Source organism: Grus americana, chromosome 3 (assembly GCF_028858705.1).
Source record: "Grus americana isolate bGruAme1 chromosome 3, bGruAme1.mat, whole genome shotgun sequence".
NCBI lineage: Eukaryota > Metazoa > Chordata > Aves > Gruiformes > Gruidae > Grus > Grus americana.
In genome coordinates, this window is record NC_072854.1 from 21,145,671 (window position 1) to 21,159,245 (window position 13,575).

The window sequence follows — 13,575 nt, forward strand, 5'->3', positions numbered from 1 at the left end:
TTAAAAGATTAAAGCTTTCTAGACCTAGAAAGGTGTCTATTAAAAGTTCTGGTCAACTCAGAGTCCCATCAACAGGTGGTTGTTTATTTCAGTCAGTGAATTACACTAAATGTCTAAATAACAACCAAAACCCCCAAAACACAGGACAGTACATCAGTGTACAGCAAGTACTCAGCAAGGCTTTATTTTTACAACAATTTGTCTTATGATCAACATTGCTGAATGATACTGGAAACTTCTTGTATATAAATAAAATCTCATTTATCTAACTTGCTAATTGTGTCATAGACAAACTCCAGTAGACAAAAAGCCCATTTCAGAACAACCACAAAATTAAAATCAAAGGAGACACTCCTGGTGGTTTTTAATTACACTGCAAGCTTTGTAACTTCAGAATATTCTGATAATTTGGTATAAATAAAAAGAAAAATTCTGAAGAAAGCCTGTTTTACCATAAAATGTCCTGAAGAGTCTTCCCAGCAGCAATGAATCTTATCTAATCTAAAAGGGTCCTATAAGCCTTGTTCAACTCTGGGATGGGTAATGGACTTAGCTCCAGCAAATCCTTAATGACAATACCCAAGAGCTGATGCTGTAATTATTCTGTAACAGGCTAACAAACAACCCTCATAGCCACTAATAACTTCCTGACCCAGCTCCAGAAAACAAAATTCCTTCCTTTGGTTTCCAGAAACACAAATCTATCCTCTCTAGCTGAAAGTGACCTTAGAGCAAACCACAGGCTATGGGATGAGGAATCATCCTAGCTATGGAGCCAGTCAACCCAATGAAGCAGACAGTTAATGACCCTATTGACCCATGCTAACTTCTGATCCAAGCCTGATAGCTTTTTGCAAAACAAGTATTTGCCCTATGAAAAATTATGCCAAGCATTCTGCAATATTTTATAAAATATCAAATTCCTGTGGCAACGAATATTTGCTGGCATAATTTAATTTACTATTATGGACAGTCTCATAGTATAGTGTAGTAAGGGCCAAGAGTCCCATGCAGTTGTGAAAGAGACAACGATCAATACTGGCAGACCACCCTGGGTTAGGGTCTCCTCCAAACACAGAAACAAGCAATCCTTGTCTCATCCTTAAGTGCCAGTTAATCAGTATCCATGTCTCAACTCACGCCAAATCCTGTATTTGTTCACAATCCATGAAAGAGTGAAGCAACCAGAAAAATGTGGTGAGAACTGCAGGCAGGTATTTCCCTGCTGTGACATCTTGTGCTTTTGCTAGCCATGGCATGAGATAGCGTAGGGAAGGAAGAGGTATGAGAAGGAAGCAGAGGAGGCAGATGCTACTCCTGATGATGTACTTAGAAGAAATAGTAGTAATACTGGTTAATAGGAAGAGACAGTGTGGTTGCATTTAAAGTGACACACTGCAGTACTAAAACTGCCAGCATAGCAGCTGGTCTGACTGAATGCTTGAAGGTAGGGCCTGAGTCTTCTGGGATGCTAGGAAAGGCCGAGATACTTCAGATTTATGCATGTATGCACTTAAATCTTGCCTGCAGTGTGAGTTGAGAAGTCCTTTATTGCACAGTAACATTGATACTTAGCTTGTTATATGTGTCACCGATACGTTATGACTGGAATTCCCTTTTGTGCATGGGCTTGTGAAAAGCTCTTCTTGAATTGGGATGCTTTGTCCCACCACTGCTATTCTACTTCACTTCAGTGTATGGCTCTAAACCAGACCTATTTTTCACAATTTTCTACACCTTATTTGCTTATTTCCTTACCACAAGAATGAATATTTATGTTAATTCACTTACCAAAGATCATCTCACTCAGTGAGCTTGGTTTCAGCCTGTATTGGATGGCTGCACGTAACATCCTGGAAAGGAGCAGGTGAGGTCTGTGCTGAGGTCCAGGTTCAGCTCAGAAGAAAAGTCATTTCTTAAGTTCCTCAGCTGTCTGATCATATTTAGGAAGTCCTTTTGCTGAGCATGTACTATAGGATTGAAGGCATAGGAGCATGCATGGGATTGAGCAGGGTAGTATAAAGCTTGCCAAAGATTTCCTCATGCTCTGTGGAGAGGAGGCAAGTCTAATAAGCTGCCCAAAATGAGCAGTTTGTATCCAAGATGCCTCTTTCATTTACGAAGCATTGCTTCTCTGCTGTGTTTGTTGATAGTCTGTGATAGCTTGTCTAAAATGGCACTGTCTTCCCAATTCCAAACAGGTTTTCTTTGAATGACAGTAATCAGGGGCAGACTCCAAATGGTGCTAGCTTGCCACAGGCCACGAAACAGGCCCTTTGAAAGAGAATGGAGGTTTTCATAAGGTGAAAGTTCCTTATTTACCTACAGAAGTTTTGCATGCACCTCTAGTCACATAGAAATAGATAATCTGGTCTCCTTGCTAATCACAGCTTTCTCTTTCCAGAAACAGCACTTGATGGAAGCAGTGCCATGATCTCAGCTTCCCAGACAGGAATGGCTGCAGTGCCTCCTGGTGAGAAAGGCAACACAGGAGTCAGCTAAGTTCCTCTTCTCCCATGATGTAACAGGAGGGCACCAATATTCCTGGACCTGCGTGAACTCCTTGTGAAGGTGGCAGCTGTCTCACATAGATTGTGTACTGGGTTTAAGTCGCAAAGTTTTGGGAGGTGGGGTGGATCCAGGAGTGGGACATGGTCAGGGGCTGCCCTGTGCCGGACACAGCCAGTTCCAGCCAGCTCCAATGGACTCACTGCAGGGCACAACTGAGCCTCACAGCCAAGGTGGGGGCACCTCTGGGAAACTATTTAAGAAAGGGCAAAATGATGAACAGTAGAGAGAGGAGTGAGGAAAACAGTATGAGACAGAAATTGTATGAACCTCAGTGTCACTGAAGAAGGAGGGGGAGGAGATGCTCCAGGCATTGCAGCAGAGATTTCCCTGCAGTCCATGGAAAGACCATGGTGAAGCAGGTATTTCCCTGCAGCCCATGGAGGACCATGTCAGAGCAGATACCCCACACTGCAGCCCATGGAAGACCCCATGCTGCAGCAGGTGGATGTGCCCTGAAGAAAGCTGCAGCTCGTGGGGGACACATGCTGGAGAAGATTTTTCCTGAAGAACTTCAGCCCATGGAGAGGACTCATGCTAGAGCAGTTTGTAATGGACTGCAGCTGGTGGGAAGGCCCATGCTGGAGCAGGGTATAGGTGTGAGAAAGGAGTGGCAGAGGTGGGAGTCTGGCTGTTAGCCAGGATTAACCGACTACAGGTGATAGAGTCCAAGTGCGTCATTCAACAAGATGAGATAAAATTGCTAGTGGGATTGTCATAACCACAAATGAATATGGTCTACAACACAGAAACTACTGGTAAGACCCTGCTAGCTTGCTGAAGTCATATCTAAGCTTGGACACAGTTATCCAAGGCATTATACATACTAGTCTTTAGCTGGCAGATGACCTAGGATAGAAACGCAGGAAGACAAAACCTGAAGTTTCATTATAAGGAACATTGACCAGACAAAGATCTCCAAGTGCAAACATAAGATTTCTTTGAATTTAGATTCCATTTTCAAATGGAAATGATACGCACTAAGAACTGAAATAATGGTCTTAGCATGAAATGTACAGTTCAGCTTAGTAAAGGCCTGTCAAATTTGATTTTAATCGGTGTAAGAATCTAGATAGAGTGACAGACACTCTTCTAATGACAAGAGCTATAAGACCTATGATTCTGTTCAAATCAAGAAAAAACAAGTACTTAGTTGAGCCCAACTTACCTAAGTCCCCAAAACACGATACATTTTAAATCTGTTTTCCTTAATATGGAAAGAGAATCAAATATAAGATAAACTGGTGCAAAATTATTCGGTCCAATTAAGTGAGCTGATATATTATGTACTCTTTTCTACTTGCAACATTGATTTCAAGTAAATTGATTTCTTGAATACTTACATTTGCTAACCAGAAGAACAAAATATTTCCCTCATTTACATCGTTCATAAACAATTCACTATTGCTAATCTTAAACTACTCAGTTGTCACATTGCAATTCTGCTGACAAAAATGATCAAAATATTAAAGTAATTTATGAAATATGCACAATTAATGTTATCCATTTGTTTGGTAAGTGTCCTGAAAATACCTTTCAGTGTCAATGTATGATTCAAATGTTTGTAAACACTATTTTATTGCAGTCAAGTAAAGTTTCTGTAGAAAATCTTTCAGGTATCACCCATGATTGTACTGCATTTTAATGAGGTTTTCAGTTTTATTTTGAATAAAATATACAGAAGCAGTCATGCAGTATGCATTAGATTCTTATATGTTAAGCAATAAAGTACATACACAATTTTCTATTTCTTCCTGTAAAACATTCAAGGACTGAATTCCTATTTCTGTCACTGCCATCTTATTATGAGAATACTGCAAAGAGGAAAACAAATTACTCCTATCCATTAATTTCCTCTTACCTAATGGGAGCTTTAAAAATGATGGAGCTTCCCTGAGGTACTGAACAGTGATGGTAACTTCATCGCCAGCATTTCGCAGTAGGTGTACCTGTCAGTGTGACAAATAACAGCTACTTTAAACCAAAGAACCACCAGTCATGGAAAGCACATTACTTACAATGAAATCAACATCTCTGTTGATCTGCAAGAAACTCAGTATGAACATTTCTGACTAGAAATAAAGAATATCTTGAGGCTCAAGCCACACCAACAATGGATAAGAGTAGGCAAGACCAATGGAATAACCTGAACAAGTAATTTGGTGGGCAATCTGATTTTATATACCAGCTGAACACAACTTCTACAAACAAATTCATTTTATAAAAATGGCATAGGGTAGTAGGGAAATATGTTTTCATAGAGATATTATGCATTAATCATGTGTGTATGCACATAAATAGACACATAAATATATATTAATACATCATACATATCTAGATCCTAAGTATTTGGTTTGGACATTTAAGTGCTACATTAAGCACATTTCTTTGTTTCAAATATAGTCTTGATTTTTGTGACTGCCTTCATTATTTGTAAGTATTTGCTAACCAGAAGGGAACACATGTTGTGCTGGTTTTGGCTGGGATAGAGTTAATTTTCTTCATAGTAGCCGGTAGGGTGCTATGTTTTGGATTTGTGCTGGAAACAGTGCTGATAACACAGGGATGTTTTAGTTACTGCTGAGCAGTGCTCACACAGAGCCAAGGCCTTCTCTGCTTCTCACACCACCCACCAGGGAGGAGGCTGGGGGTGCACAAGGAGTTGGGAGGGGACACAGCTGGGACAGCTGACCCCAACTGACCAAAGGGATATTCCATACCATATGTCATCATGCTCAGCATATAAAGGGCGGGCTGGGGGAAGAGGAAGGAAGGGCAGGGAGACACACATTCGGAGTGATGGCATTTGTCTTCCCTAGTTGCTGTTATGTGTGACAGAGCCCTGCTTTCCTGGAGATGGCTGAACACCTGCCTGCCCATGGGAAGTGGTGAATGAATTCCTTGTTTTGCTTTGCTTGAGTGAGCAGCTTTTGCTTTACCAGTGAAACTGTCTTTATCTCAACCCACGAGTTTTCTCACTTTCACTCTTCCAGTTCTCTCCCCCATCCCGATGGGGGGGGAGTGAGCGAGTGGCTGCGTGGCGCTCAGCTGACGACTGGGGTAAAACCATGACACATATACACACATATATGTGTACAGACACATGTATTAAAACATCAGAATTTAATTAAAGGCACACCACCATCTAAGGACCTTTTTTAAATGCAAAACTTCAAATAACACCTTTGATGGAACTTGATTCCTATTACAGGGCAGACATATTCCCCAGTGTCAAATCCTTGACACTCAGGAAACAGGTTTTGCATTTGGTTTGTATGTGGCCTGCACACAGCTCTGCGGCCCTGATCCCATTTGTCAGAAATGGATGCTAACACCTGTGGCCTCTCATCTGAGCACAACCAGAGCATGCATGTATCAAGCAGAAAAGTAACTAACTGCAGCAAACTAACTCCAATAGATGTATTTACTGGTCTAATGTTGTACTTGGAGGAAGCTGGTGCTTGTGTTGCTTCACATCACTATTTTATCGCAATGCCACATTGGCCAACATCATGAGATGCAGGATTACCTCAAACATTTTAAGTCTTCCTCTTGTGCACCTGAAATAATGCTTCCACCAGTGGCTGAGGTATTCACCTACCTCATAAAAACATCAAGCTTATGCCTGATGGATATGAAAACCCAGGACAGGTAAAGAAATCAAGCAAGCAGTCACACCGGCTAAGAATTTTAGGCTATAAAAGTATTCTGGAAAAGAATAAGCAAAAGAACTGACCATGAAACCCCTAACATTAACACTGAAGAAAACATTCTCTGGACAAGGATGTGTTCTGATTCCGTTGATTACGTGAGCAGGCATACGAATCACCCATATAAAGTACTGCTGCAGAAAGCTTACTGTTTGCTGTACCTGTAAAATCCATACATTTAATAAAGATTTAGTGTCTGCCTCCATCCTCCTCACCCATCTTTCGGGCTGTCAAAAAACGACTTCCATTGCTACCAACCTGCAGTAGCACTAGGGACCACAGCTCAGTCCCTGGGAGGGAATGACAACTGTTCTGTTTTGCACAGGAGCTCAATAAGGTCAGAGAAAGCACATAACAGGCAGTCTGATCAGATGAGAGAGCTTGAGGAATGAGGGTCCAGAAGCAAAGGGGTAGGGAATGCCTAAGAGAAAGAGATTAAAAAAAAAAAAAAAAAAAAAGTGCCTGCAGCTTAAATAGCAAGTTTCCCAGAAAGGACCTGCATTCCCTTTCAAGTTCTTCCTTCCTAACGGTCAGAATCCTCCCTCCCCCAGGGCCCCATTTCTCTGCTCTTCCTGTTCTCTACTCAAGCATTTTTACTTGGTTTCCTTCACAGGCTCAGTCCACATTTAAATGATTTACTACCAAAAAATACAACAGCTAGTGCTACCTAATCACCCCCAGTACTCTGATTTCAGGTGCTCGACTCAAGTCAAAGATTTCATGGACAATTGACTACAAGAGAACCTGAGGTCTCATTGTGGGAAAAAACATTATGATCATTGATTTCTGACTAAATCCTCTCAGGATGATCACAGTAGGAATAACCAGGAACTGAAGCACAGCAAAATTAGAATGCTTCTTTAAGGTCATACAAGAGTGCGTCAGGACTGCAAAGCAAATCAATGTGTGTTGAGTTCTAATGTCTAAGAACAACTATGTCTCCTGAAATCCTCTGCCCCTTATTTCCTGCAATACTTTAGACATTATTTATTACTCGCTAAGGAATGAAGGTGATATTGGTAACTCTGCTACTCTTACCCTACTGCTACAAAGATCGTTCTTCCTTTATCTACAGACTATTTTACATACTCTCTATATATATCTATTTGAGATATATAAAGGCCTATTTTATATATATTAAAATAGACTAATATATAACTAGAATAGAGTATTAAAACAGAATGCTTGTTTTGTGGATTTAGACTAGCTACTTTGCACAAAATACTCAGAAACTCATGAAACCTATGTCAACTCACATAAACCTTTCCTCAAAAGTAATACTTTAATATTAAGGTATTTATATAGATCTGTCATCACATAATACTTGGACACACCAGCAAGATTCAAAATGAATTGAAATGAATTGATGTTCTCCTGCTAGCCCAGCCACACCACCTAATGACTTTGCAGTATGGATGCTAAACTACATTGCAATGGAGCCTTCACAACTACATCAAACGCTTTTAAATGTGACTGAAATGCTTATGAAAGGCAGCAATTTTTATTTTTTTTTTCCACAATGTATTGATAGCACCACTGAATTTTGGAGTCATTCATCAACAAAGCTTAATTGGAAATATTTTCTATATGTATGAAGTTAAAAATAATTAATTACTTTGTTCTCTTCAAAAATAATTAGGAAATTACATGTAAGCACTTTAAACAGCAGATGTGCTTCACTTTGTAATCTTGTACATAATCAGGTGGTGAATATTATTATAATCAAAAAAATAATAAGTTGCTTAAATTCCTGACCCATACATGTAAGTTGATCTGGTCCCAGAAGTGGAAAGACATTTGGCCTGATCCTTGGTAAAAAATTCCAAGCTTAGGCCAAGTACGTGTGGCTGCAAAAAATTCAACAAATATCCTGCAGGCAGCGGCTCTGACATCCGTGGCACACAGGGGTGTAACAAATGTCCTGATTTGAAATTAGGTGGGTAACGCGCGTTACTTGTACGTGTGTGGGGTGCAGTGCCCAGGCGCTGGCAGCAGCGGGGGCTGCAGGGGCCGCTGTGAGGAGAGGCCGGGGCTGCCCCGTGCCGGACACAGCCGGTTCCAGCCAGCTCCGACCCACCCACCACAGGGCAGGGCTCAGGGGGAGGTAGAGGAGTTGGGAATGGCGGAGTGAAGTTGAGCCTGGGAAAAGAGGTGAGGGGAAACTATTGGTTCAGGTTTTTTTACCTCTGCTTCTCACTACCCAAATCTATTTTAATTGGCAATAAAATTAAATAATTTTCCCTAATTCAAATCTGTTTTGCCCATGATGGTAATTGGTCTTTATCTTGACCCATGAGCTTTTTCATCCTATTTTCTCCCCCTTTCCTGTCGAGGAGGGGGAGTGAGAGAGCAGCTGGGTGGGCTGGGATGTGGCTGCTGGTCAGGGCTGTCCCACCACTGTGAGTCTGAGACAGTTTAAATAAAAATTAAAAACAATGACAAAGGAAGAAGTGCAGCAATGCTATCCACGTAGTCTAGGTTCAGTGAATCCAGCCTGGGTGCAACAATGGTAAAAAAGTGATATGGTAGGAAGTAAAAAGGAGACCCAATGTATTCCCTTCCAAAGAAAACATGTCAGAAAGTCAGTATCAGGGTACTAGGAAGTTAGTGTCGGCAAGAAATACAAGGTCCTGTCACCAAATGCTGCTTTTTTAGAAGAAGAATTATTTTGGCTGGAAAAGACCTTTAAGATCATCAAGTCCAACCGTTAATCTGGCACTGCCAAGTCCAACCACTAAACCATGTCCCTAAGCACCACATCTACGTATCTTTTAAATACCTCCCAGGGATGGTAACTCAACCACTTCCCTGGGCAGCCTGTTCCAGTGACTGACAATCCTTTTGGTGAAGAAATGTTTCCTAATATCCAATCTAAACCTCCCCTGGCACAACTTGAGGCCATTTCCTCTTGTCCTATTGCTTGTTACTCGGGACAAAAGACCAACCCCCACCTGGCTACAACCTCCTTTCAGGTAGCTGTAGAGAGCCATTCTTGTTTATATAATCTCCTGCATCATTTCACTTGCCATTGTGTGCTAAATATATTAGTAATGCTGACTTTAGCTTGTAATCAGTGTAGCAACATCAATATTTTGTAAAATCCAATAGATAATTTAAAACCCAACACATTTATAATATAGTAACAATACTGTAAGGAAATATGCAATGGGAAGAAACAAAAATGATATAAAATTAATACTGATGACTCACTTTCTTATTCACAATTGTTTTTTTAGAAAAGCCACAAGTATGAACCATTTTAATTCTTTCACTTTGGAATAACAAGGAAGAATTTTAACTTTCTAATAAATCTAAACATTTTAAAGAAAACTTTCAAACACAGCAGAAGAGCTGTGTTTCCTCTTTAACAAAGCATGTTTGCACAAAACCATTTATATTTGTCAAGAGATGAGAGGAGACAGCATGACAGACATACTGCCTAACGTACTTTTGGAAGACCTTAGTCAAATATTATTAAGATAAATCCCAAAACTGTATGGAACAAAACAAAAGAGTACATTAGAAACTGCTGCAGAGTGTGAAATTTGATTTTTTTTTTCAAATGATATTTTGAAAAAGAAAGAACTCTAATATTAATGCTTTGGTTTAAAATTACCAAACAGTAATACCTTAAAAGATACTCTTAGTGTCCTGGAGCTACTTTGTATTCTTAGGTAGTGTCTGATGACATACTAAAAAAACTAAAATCAATTTCAGTGCTCACAAGAAGGTATTAGCAGTACAGAAGGTCACTAAATAATGCATTGCTCTGTGGTGCTGAAGCTTTTGCACAAGTCCAGTAAGTCCAAAAAGACAAATCCAGTAGGTTTGGAGTAACATTCTCTGTTGCACTGTTGCACTGTGGTAATATAAAAGGAGAATTGTAAAAGTTTTGGTTTTTTTTTCTTTTTTTTAAATAGTTGTTTAAATACATTTACTGCAGCTAACCATGTGTATGTATGCACTTCTGTGTTCAATGTATGAAGGAGAAAAGGGTATCAAAGGAAACGCTCGCTTTTCATGCTGGCTCTAATTTGCACATTTTGCATATCTCTAAGTACATTCATAAAGCCAGGCTTTATTACGTTTCTCTTTTTTCACATGCATTTCTCAAGAACAGAAGGGGGAGAATGTTAAAAATGTAAATAGGAGCTACTAGACCTCACTTCGCTAACTACAGTCCAGAGTCTGCAGAGAAAAACAGGACTTACATTTTAGGAAAACCAAATGAACTTTGTTGCCTCATTTTTACTGTCAACACCCATTTTAGGGAAATCCTATATACCTCACTCAGGCAGGCAAGTCAATGGCACAATTCATAGCTGATGTGCATTCTTTCTAAATTCTGGTGCCTTGTGTTTACTGTGGCTTGCTCCACACCTTCAAGCATACTTGATCATTAATATTCACACTGCTCAGAAATTTAGAGAGAGTTTTGGCTGTTTGAATCAGGTTCTGTCTTATTATAGATCAGAACTGTAACAGCAATTAAAATTGACAAGGAACATGTCTTTGATGAATGAATTCACCCATATGTCCCTTTAGCTAAGATCTATTCTGAGAGCAGAAGTCAATCGTTTAACTTTGGCCATTCAAAAGATTCAGCTCTAAAGTAGTTATTAATATTTTTTCTAGAAATCAGTAAAGCTGTTAGGATAAAAAGGAATCATCACCCGCAGGTGTCTGTCTCTAAATAAGGAGAGTCTGGATGATAACCTTACACTTTAAACATCTGATGTTAGATGAAATGAATCCTTTCTCGCATCTATAGACGAAAATTTAAGATTGAACATCTAATTCAGACTAAAAGACTGAAGCAAAAATTCTGAAGTAAAAGGAAGTGAATCTCCTGGTGAATGTCTGATCTTGAAGTACACGCATTTCACAAACTGACCACTTGAAATTCACACAAAGTGCAAGTCTTGGGCTTGACAAGTACCTAGGTGGAAGATTATGTACAAGCCTGTAATGCAGCAGGCAAACCACCAAGAAGTTGTAGTAAAACACATGAAGAGAATTAGAACATAACACAGAATAGTAAAATACCCAATGAAATCTAGAGAATTAAAAGTTTTAAAAAATTCTTAAATCCTCAGAATGAAAAAGGAGCAATAGTACTTAATACTCAAAATGCCTCCCAGATTAAAACATGTTTGGAAGTTTTCTGGAAACTTGGTGGTTTCACCTCAACCCATACAAGGAGAATTGAAAAATCTGATATCATGCTTTTATGTCTATGAGAAGGCAAGGAAGATGCATGAAAAACAGAGACCTCACAGTACAAGTAGTCTTTAAAATGACAGTAGAAGCAAAATGACTTTAAAAAAACTTTATAAAATTAAAATCGGATTGCAAACAGTATTGGGAAAGCATGAAGCAGAATTAAGTTAGTTCAAGAAATAACGATTTCTTGACACTTGTCTCTTTTCCACTGGCCAATTATGAAGTGGTTTCCAATAAATACTTCTGATTCTAATATTCCTTAGATTTGCGGTATTCAATGAGCTCTACTCTCTTCCTTAATGCTTAATTGGCTGCTCCAAAACAAGCATTTGTGTCTGAACAATTTATAAAAATATACTAGGAAAATGACAGTCAATTTATTAATTGCACAGTGACTTGAAACGCTCTTCCAGTCTTTTCATTTTCACTTAGCTATCTAATCCTATAATTAGAACTAAAATTAGTTTTACAGAAATCTATCATAGATATCCTACATAATTATATACCATGGCTCAAATAACTTTTCCTTATACTTCTCTACTTTACCAGTGCTATTCTTTGACATTTGTGTATGTGCCTGAAGAGATTTGTAGCTTTCACAACCCTTGAGCAAATCACAGAACGAATTATGCAAGTTGGTATAATATTGCTAATGAGTCAACCCACTTTTGTTTTGAAAAACTGTCCATGCCATACATGTTAGTAGCATCTTGTGGTTTTATTTCCTCAGATTGTGATGAATAATTAGTTTAAATGATTAGCTTTCTATATGGCTACTAGAAGATAATACACATATGTATACATTTAAAGATTACATCTTGAAAAAATTAATATACTTATTTCAGTATGGCTTCTTCCTATTATGATATGAAAGATTCAGGGCATTAGTTTTTTAGTGGTCTCTTATCTCTGTTGTTTATTCTACAATTTTTATCTGATCATTAGATGAATGCTTATATTGCTACAATTTTGAGAGATTTTATTTTACTTGTCATGTTGAAAATATATAGTCTGTGTTTAAATCATCTAAAATTTAAAAAGATGAGAGAAAACATGGGAGAAAAGTGGTGAAGTAAAAAATATTTTTATGAAGTAGTTTCTGTCCTGAATGTTGTCACTGCTACAACATAGTAACAATAATGACACAGTACTGCTCTGTTACTGATACCATCCATAGATTAAAAAGTATTCTACTCTCGTCCCTCTACTTAAATATAAAGCCCTCGAATGACAAAAAAAAAAAGACAGAGCTGACCAGCACCAGACATGTATGGCTACTTCAAAATTTTCTAATTATCCAGAAAAATACAGAGAATAATATTGAATTTACCAAGGAAGCTATTAATGATCACTTTGAAAAAGTGAGGTTGTGGATGCCCCCTCCCTGGAAGTGTTCAAGGCCAGGTTGGATGAGGCTTTGGGCAACCTGGTCTAGTGGAGGGTGTCCCTGCCCATGGCAGGGGGTTGGAACTGGATGATCTTTGAAGGTTCCTTCCAACCCAATCAAGAAAATACAGTTATAGAAATTTTCACAGATTTAAATTAAACTGCAATTTCTCTTAGTTCACTCAATTAGCACTTTTATTTCTGCCTACAAATACAGTAAAAGATGTTTTTAACCACAAAGCTTCATTATTAATTTAAACAAATAACACTGCTCCTGTATGATATAATTACCAGGAATTACAGACAAAGAAGGAAATTTTTGAAATGTTTTTTCATTATTTTGTACATTATTTTTTCTACTGAATTACACACTTTAATCTGTGTTTCACTTCAACACAATGCTTACGCAAATATCTGGGATACAAAAGATGGTGATACATATTGTGCATTGGAAAATACATTTTGAGCCAAATCAGCTGTTCCCTGAAGCAATGGAAGTTTAAATAAATTTGCTAAAGGCTAACTATTACCTGAAGTATCCCTGAGAAACTATTACCTGAGCCATCCCTGAGAAAGTAACTTTGCCATCCTTCAACTCAGAATTTTAGAATAAGCAGTATGTTTTATTGCTCAGCTACTGTTACACATTACTTATAAAAAGAAAGAACTGTCTCAGGTATTAAAAAGT

The 13,575-nt window shown here is 38.6% G+C and overlaps 1 protein-coding gene across 1 annotated transcript in view; it reads right to left on the reverse strand.

The window, feature by feature from the left end:
- Positions 1–13,575, reverse strand: part of SNTG2 (syntrophin gamma 2) — a 285,318-nt gene that overhangs the window by 97,675 nt on the left and 174,068 nt on the right. The window contains exon 7 of the mRNA XM_054822756.1: positions 4,430–4,517. Coding sequence (XP_054678731.1) covers positions 4,430–4,517 — 88 coding nt within the window. The remainder of the gene's footprint in view (positions 1–4,429; positions 4,518–13,575) is intronic.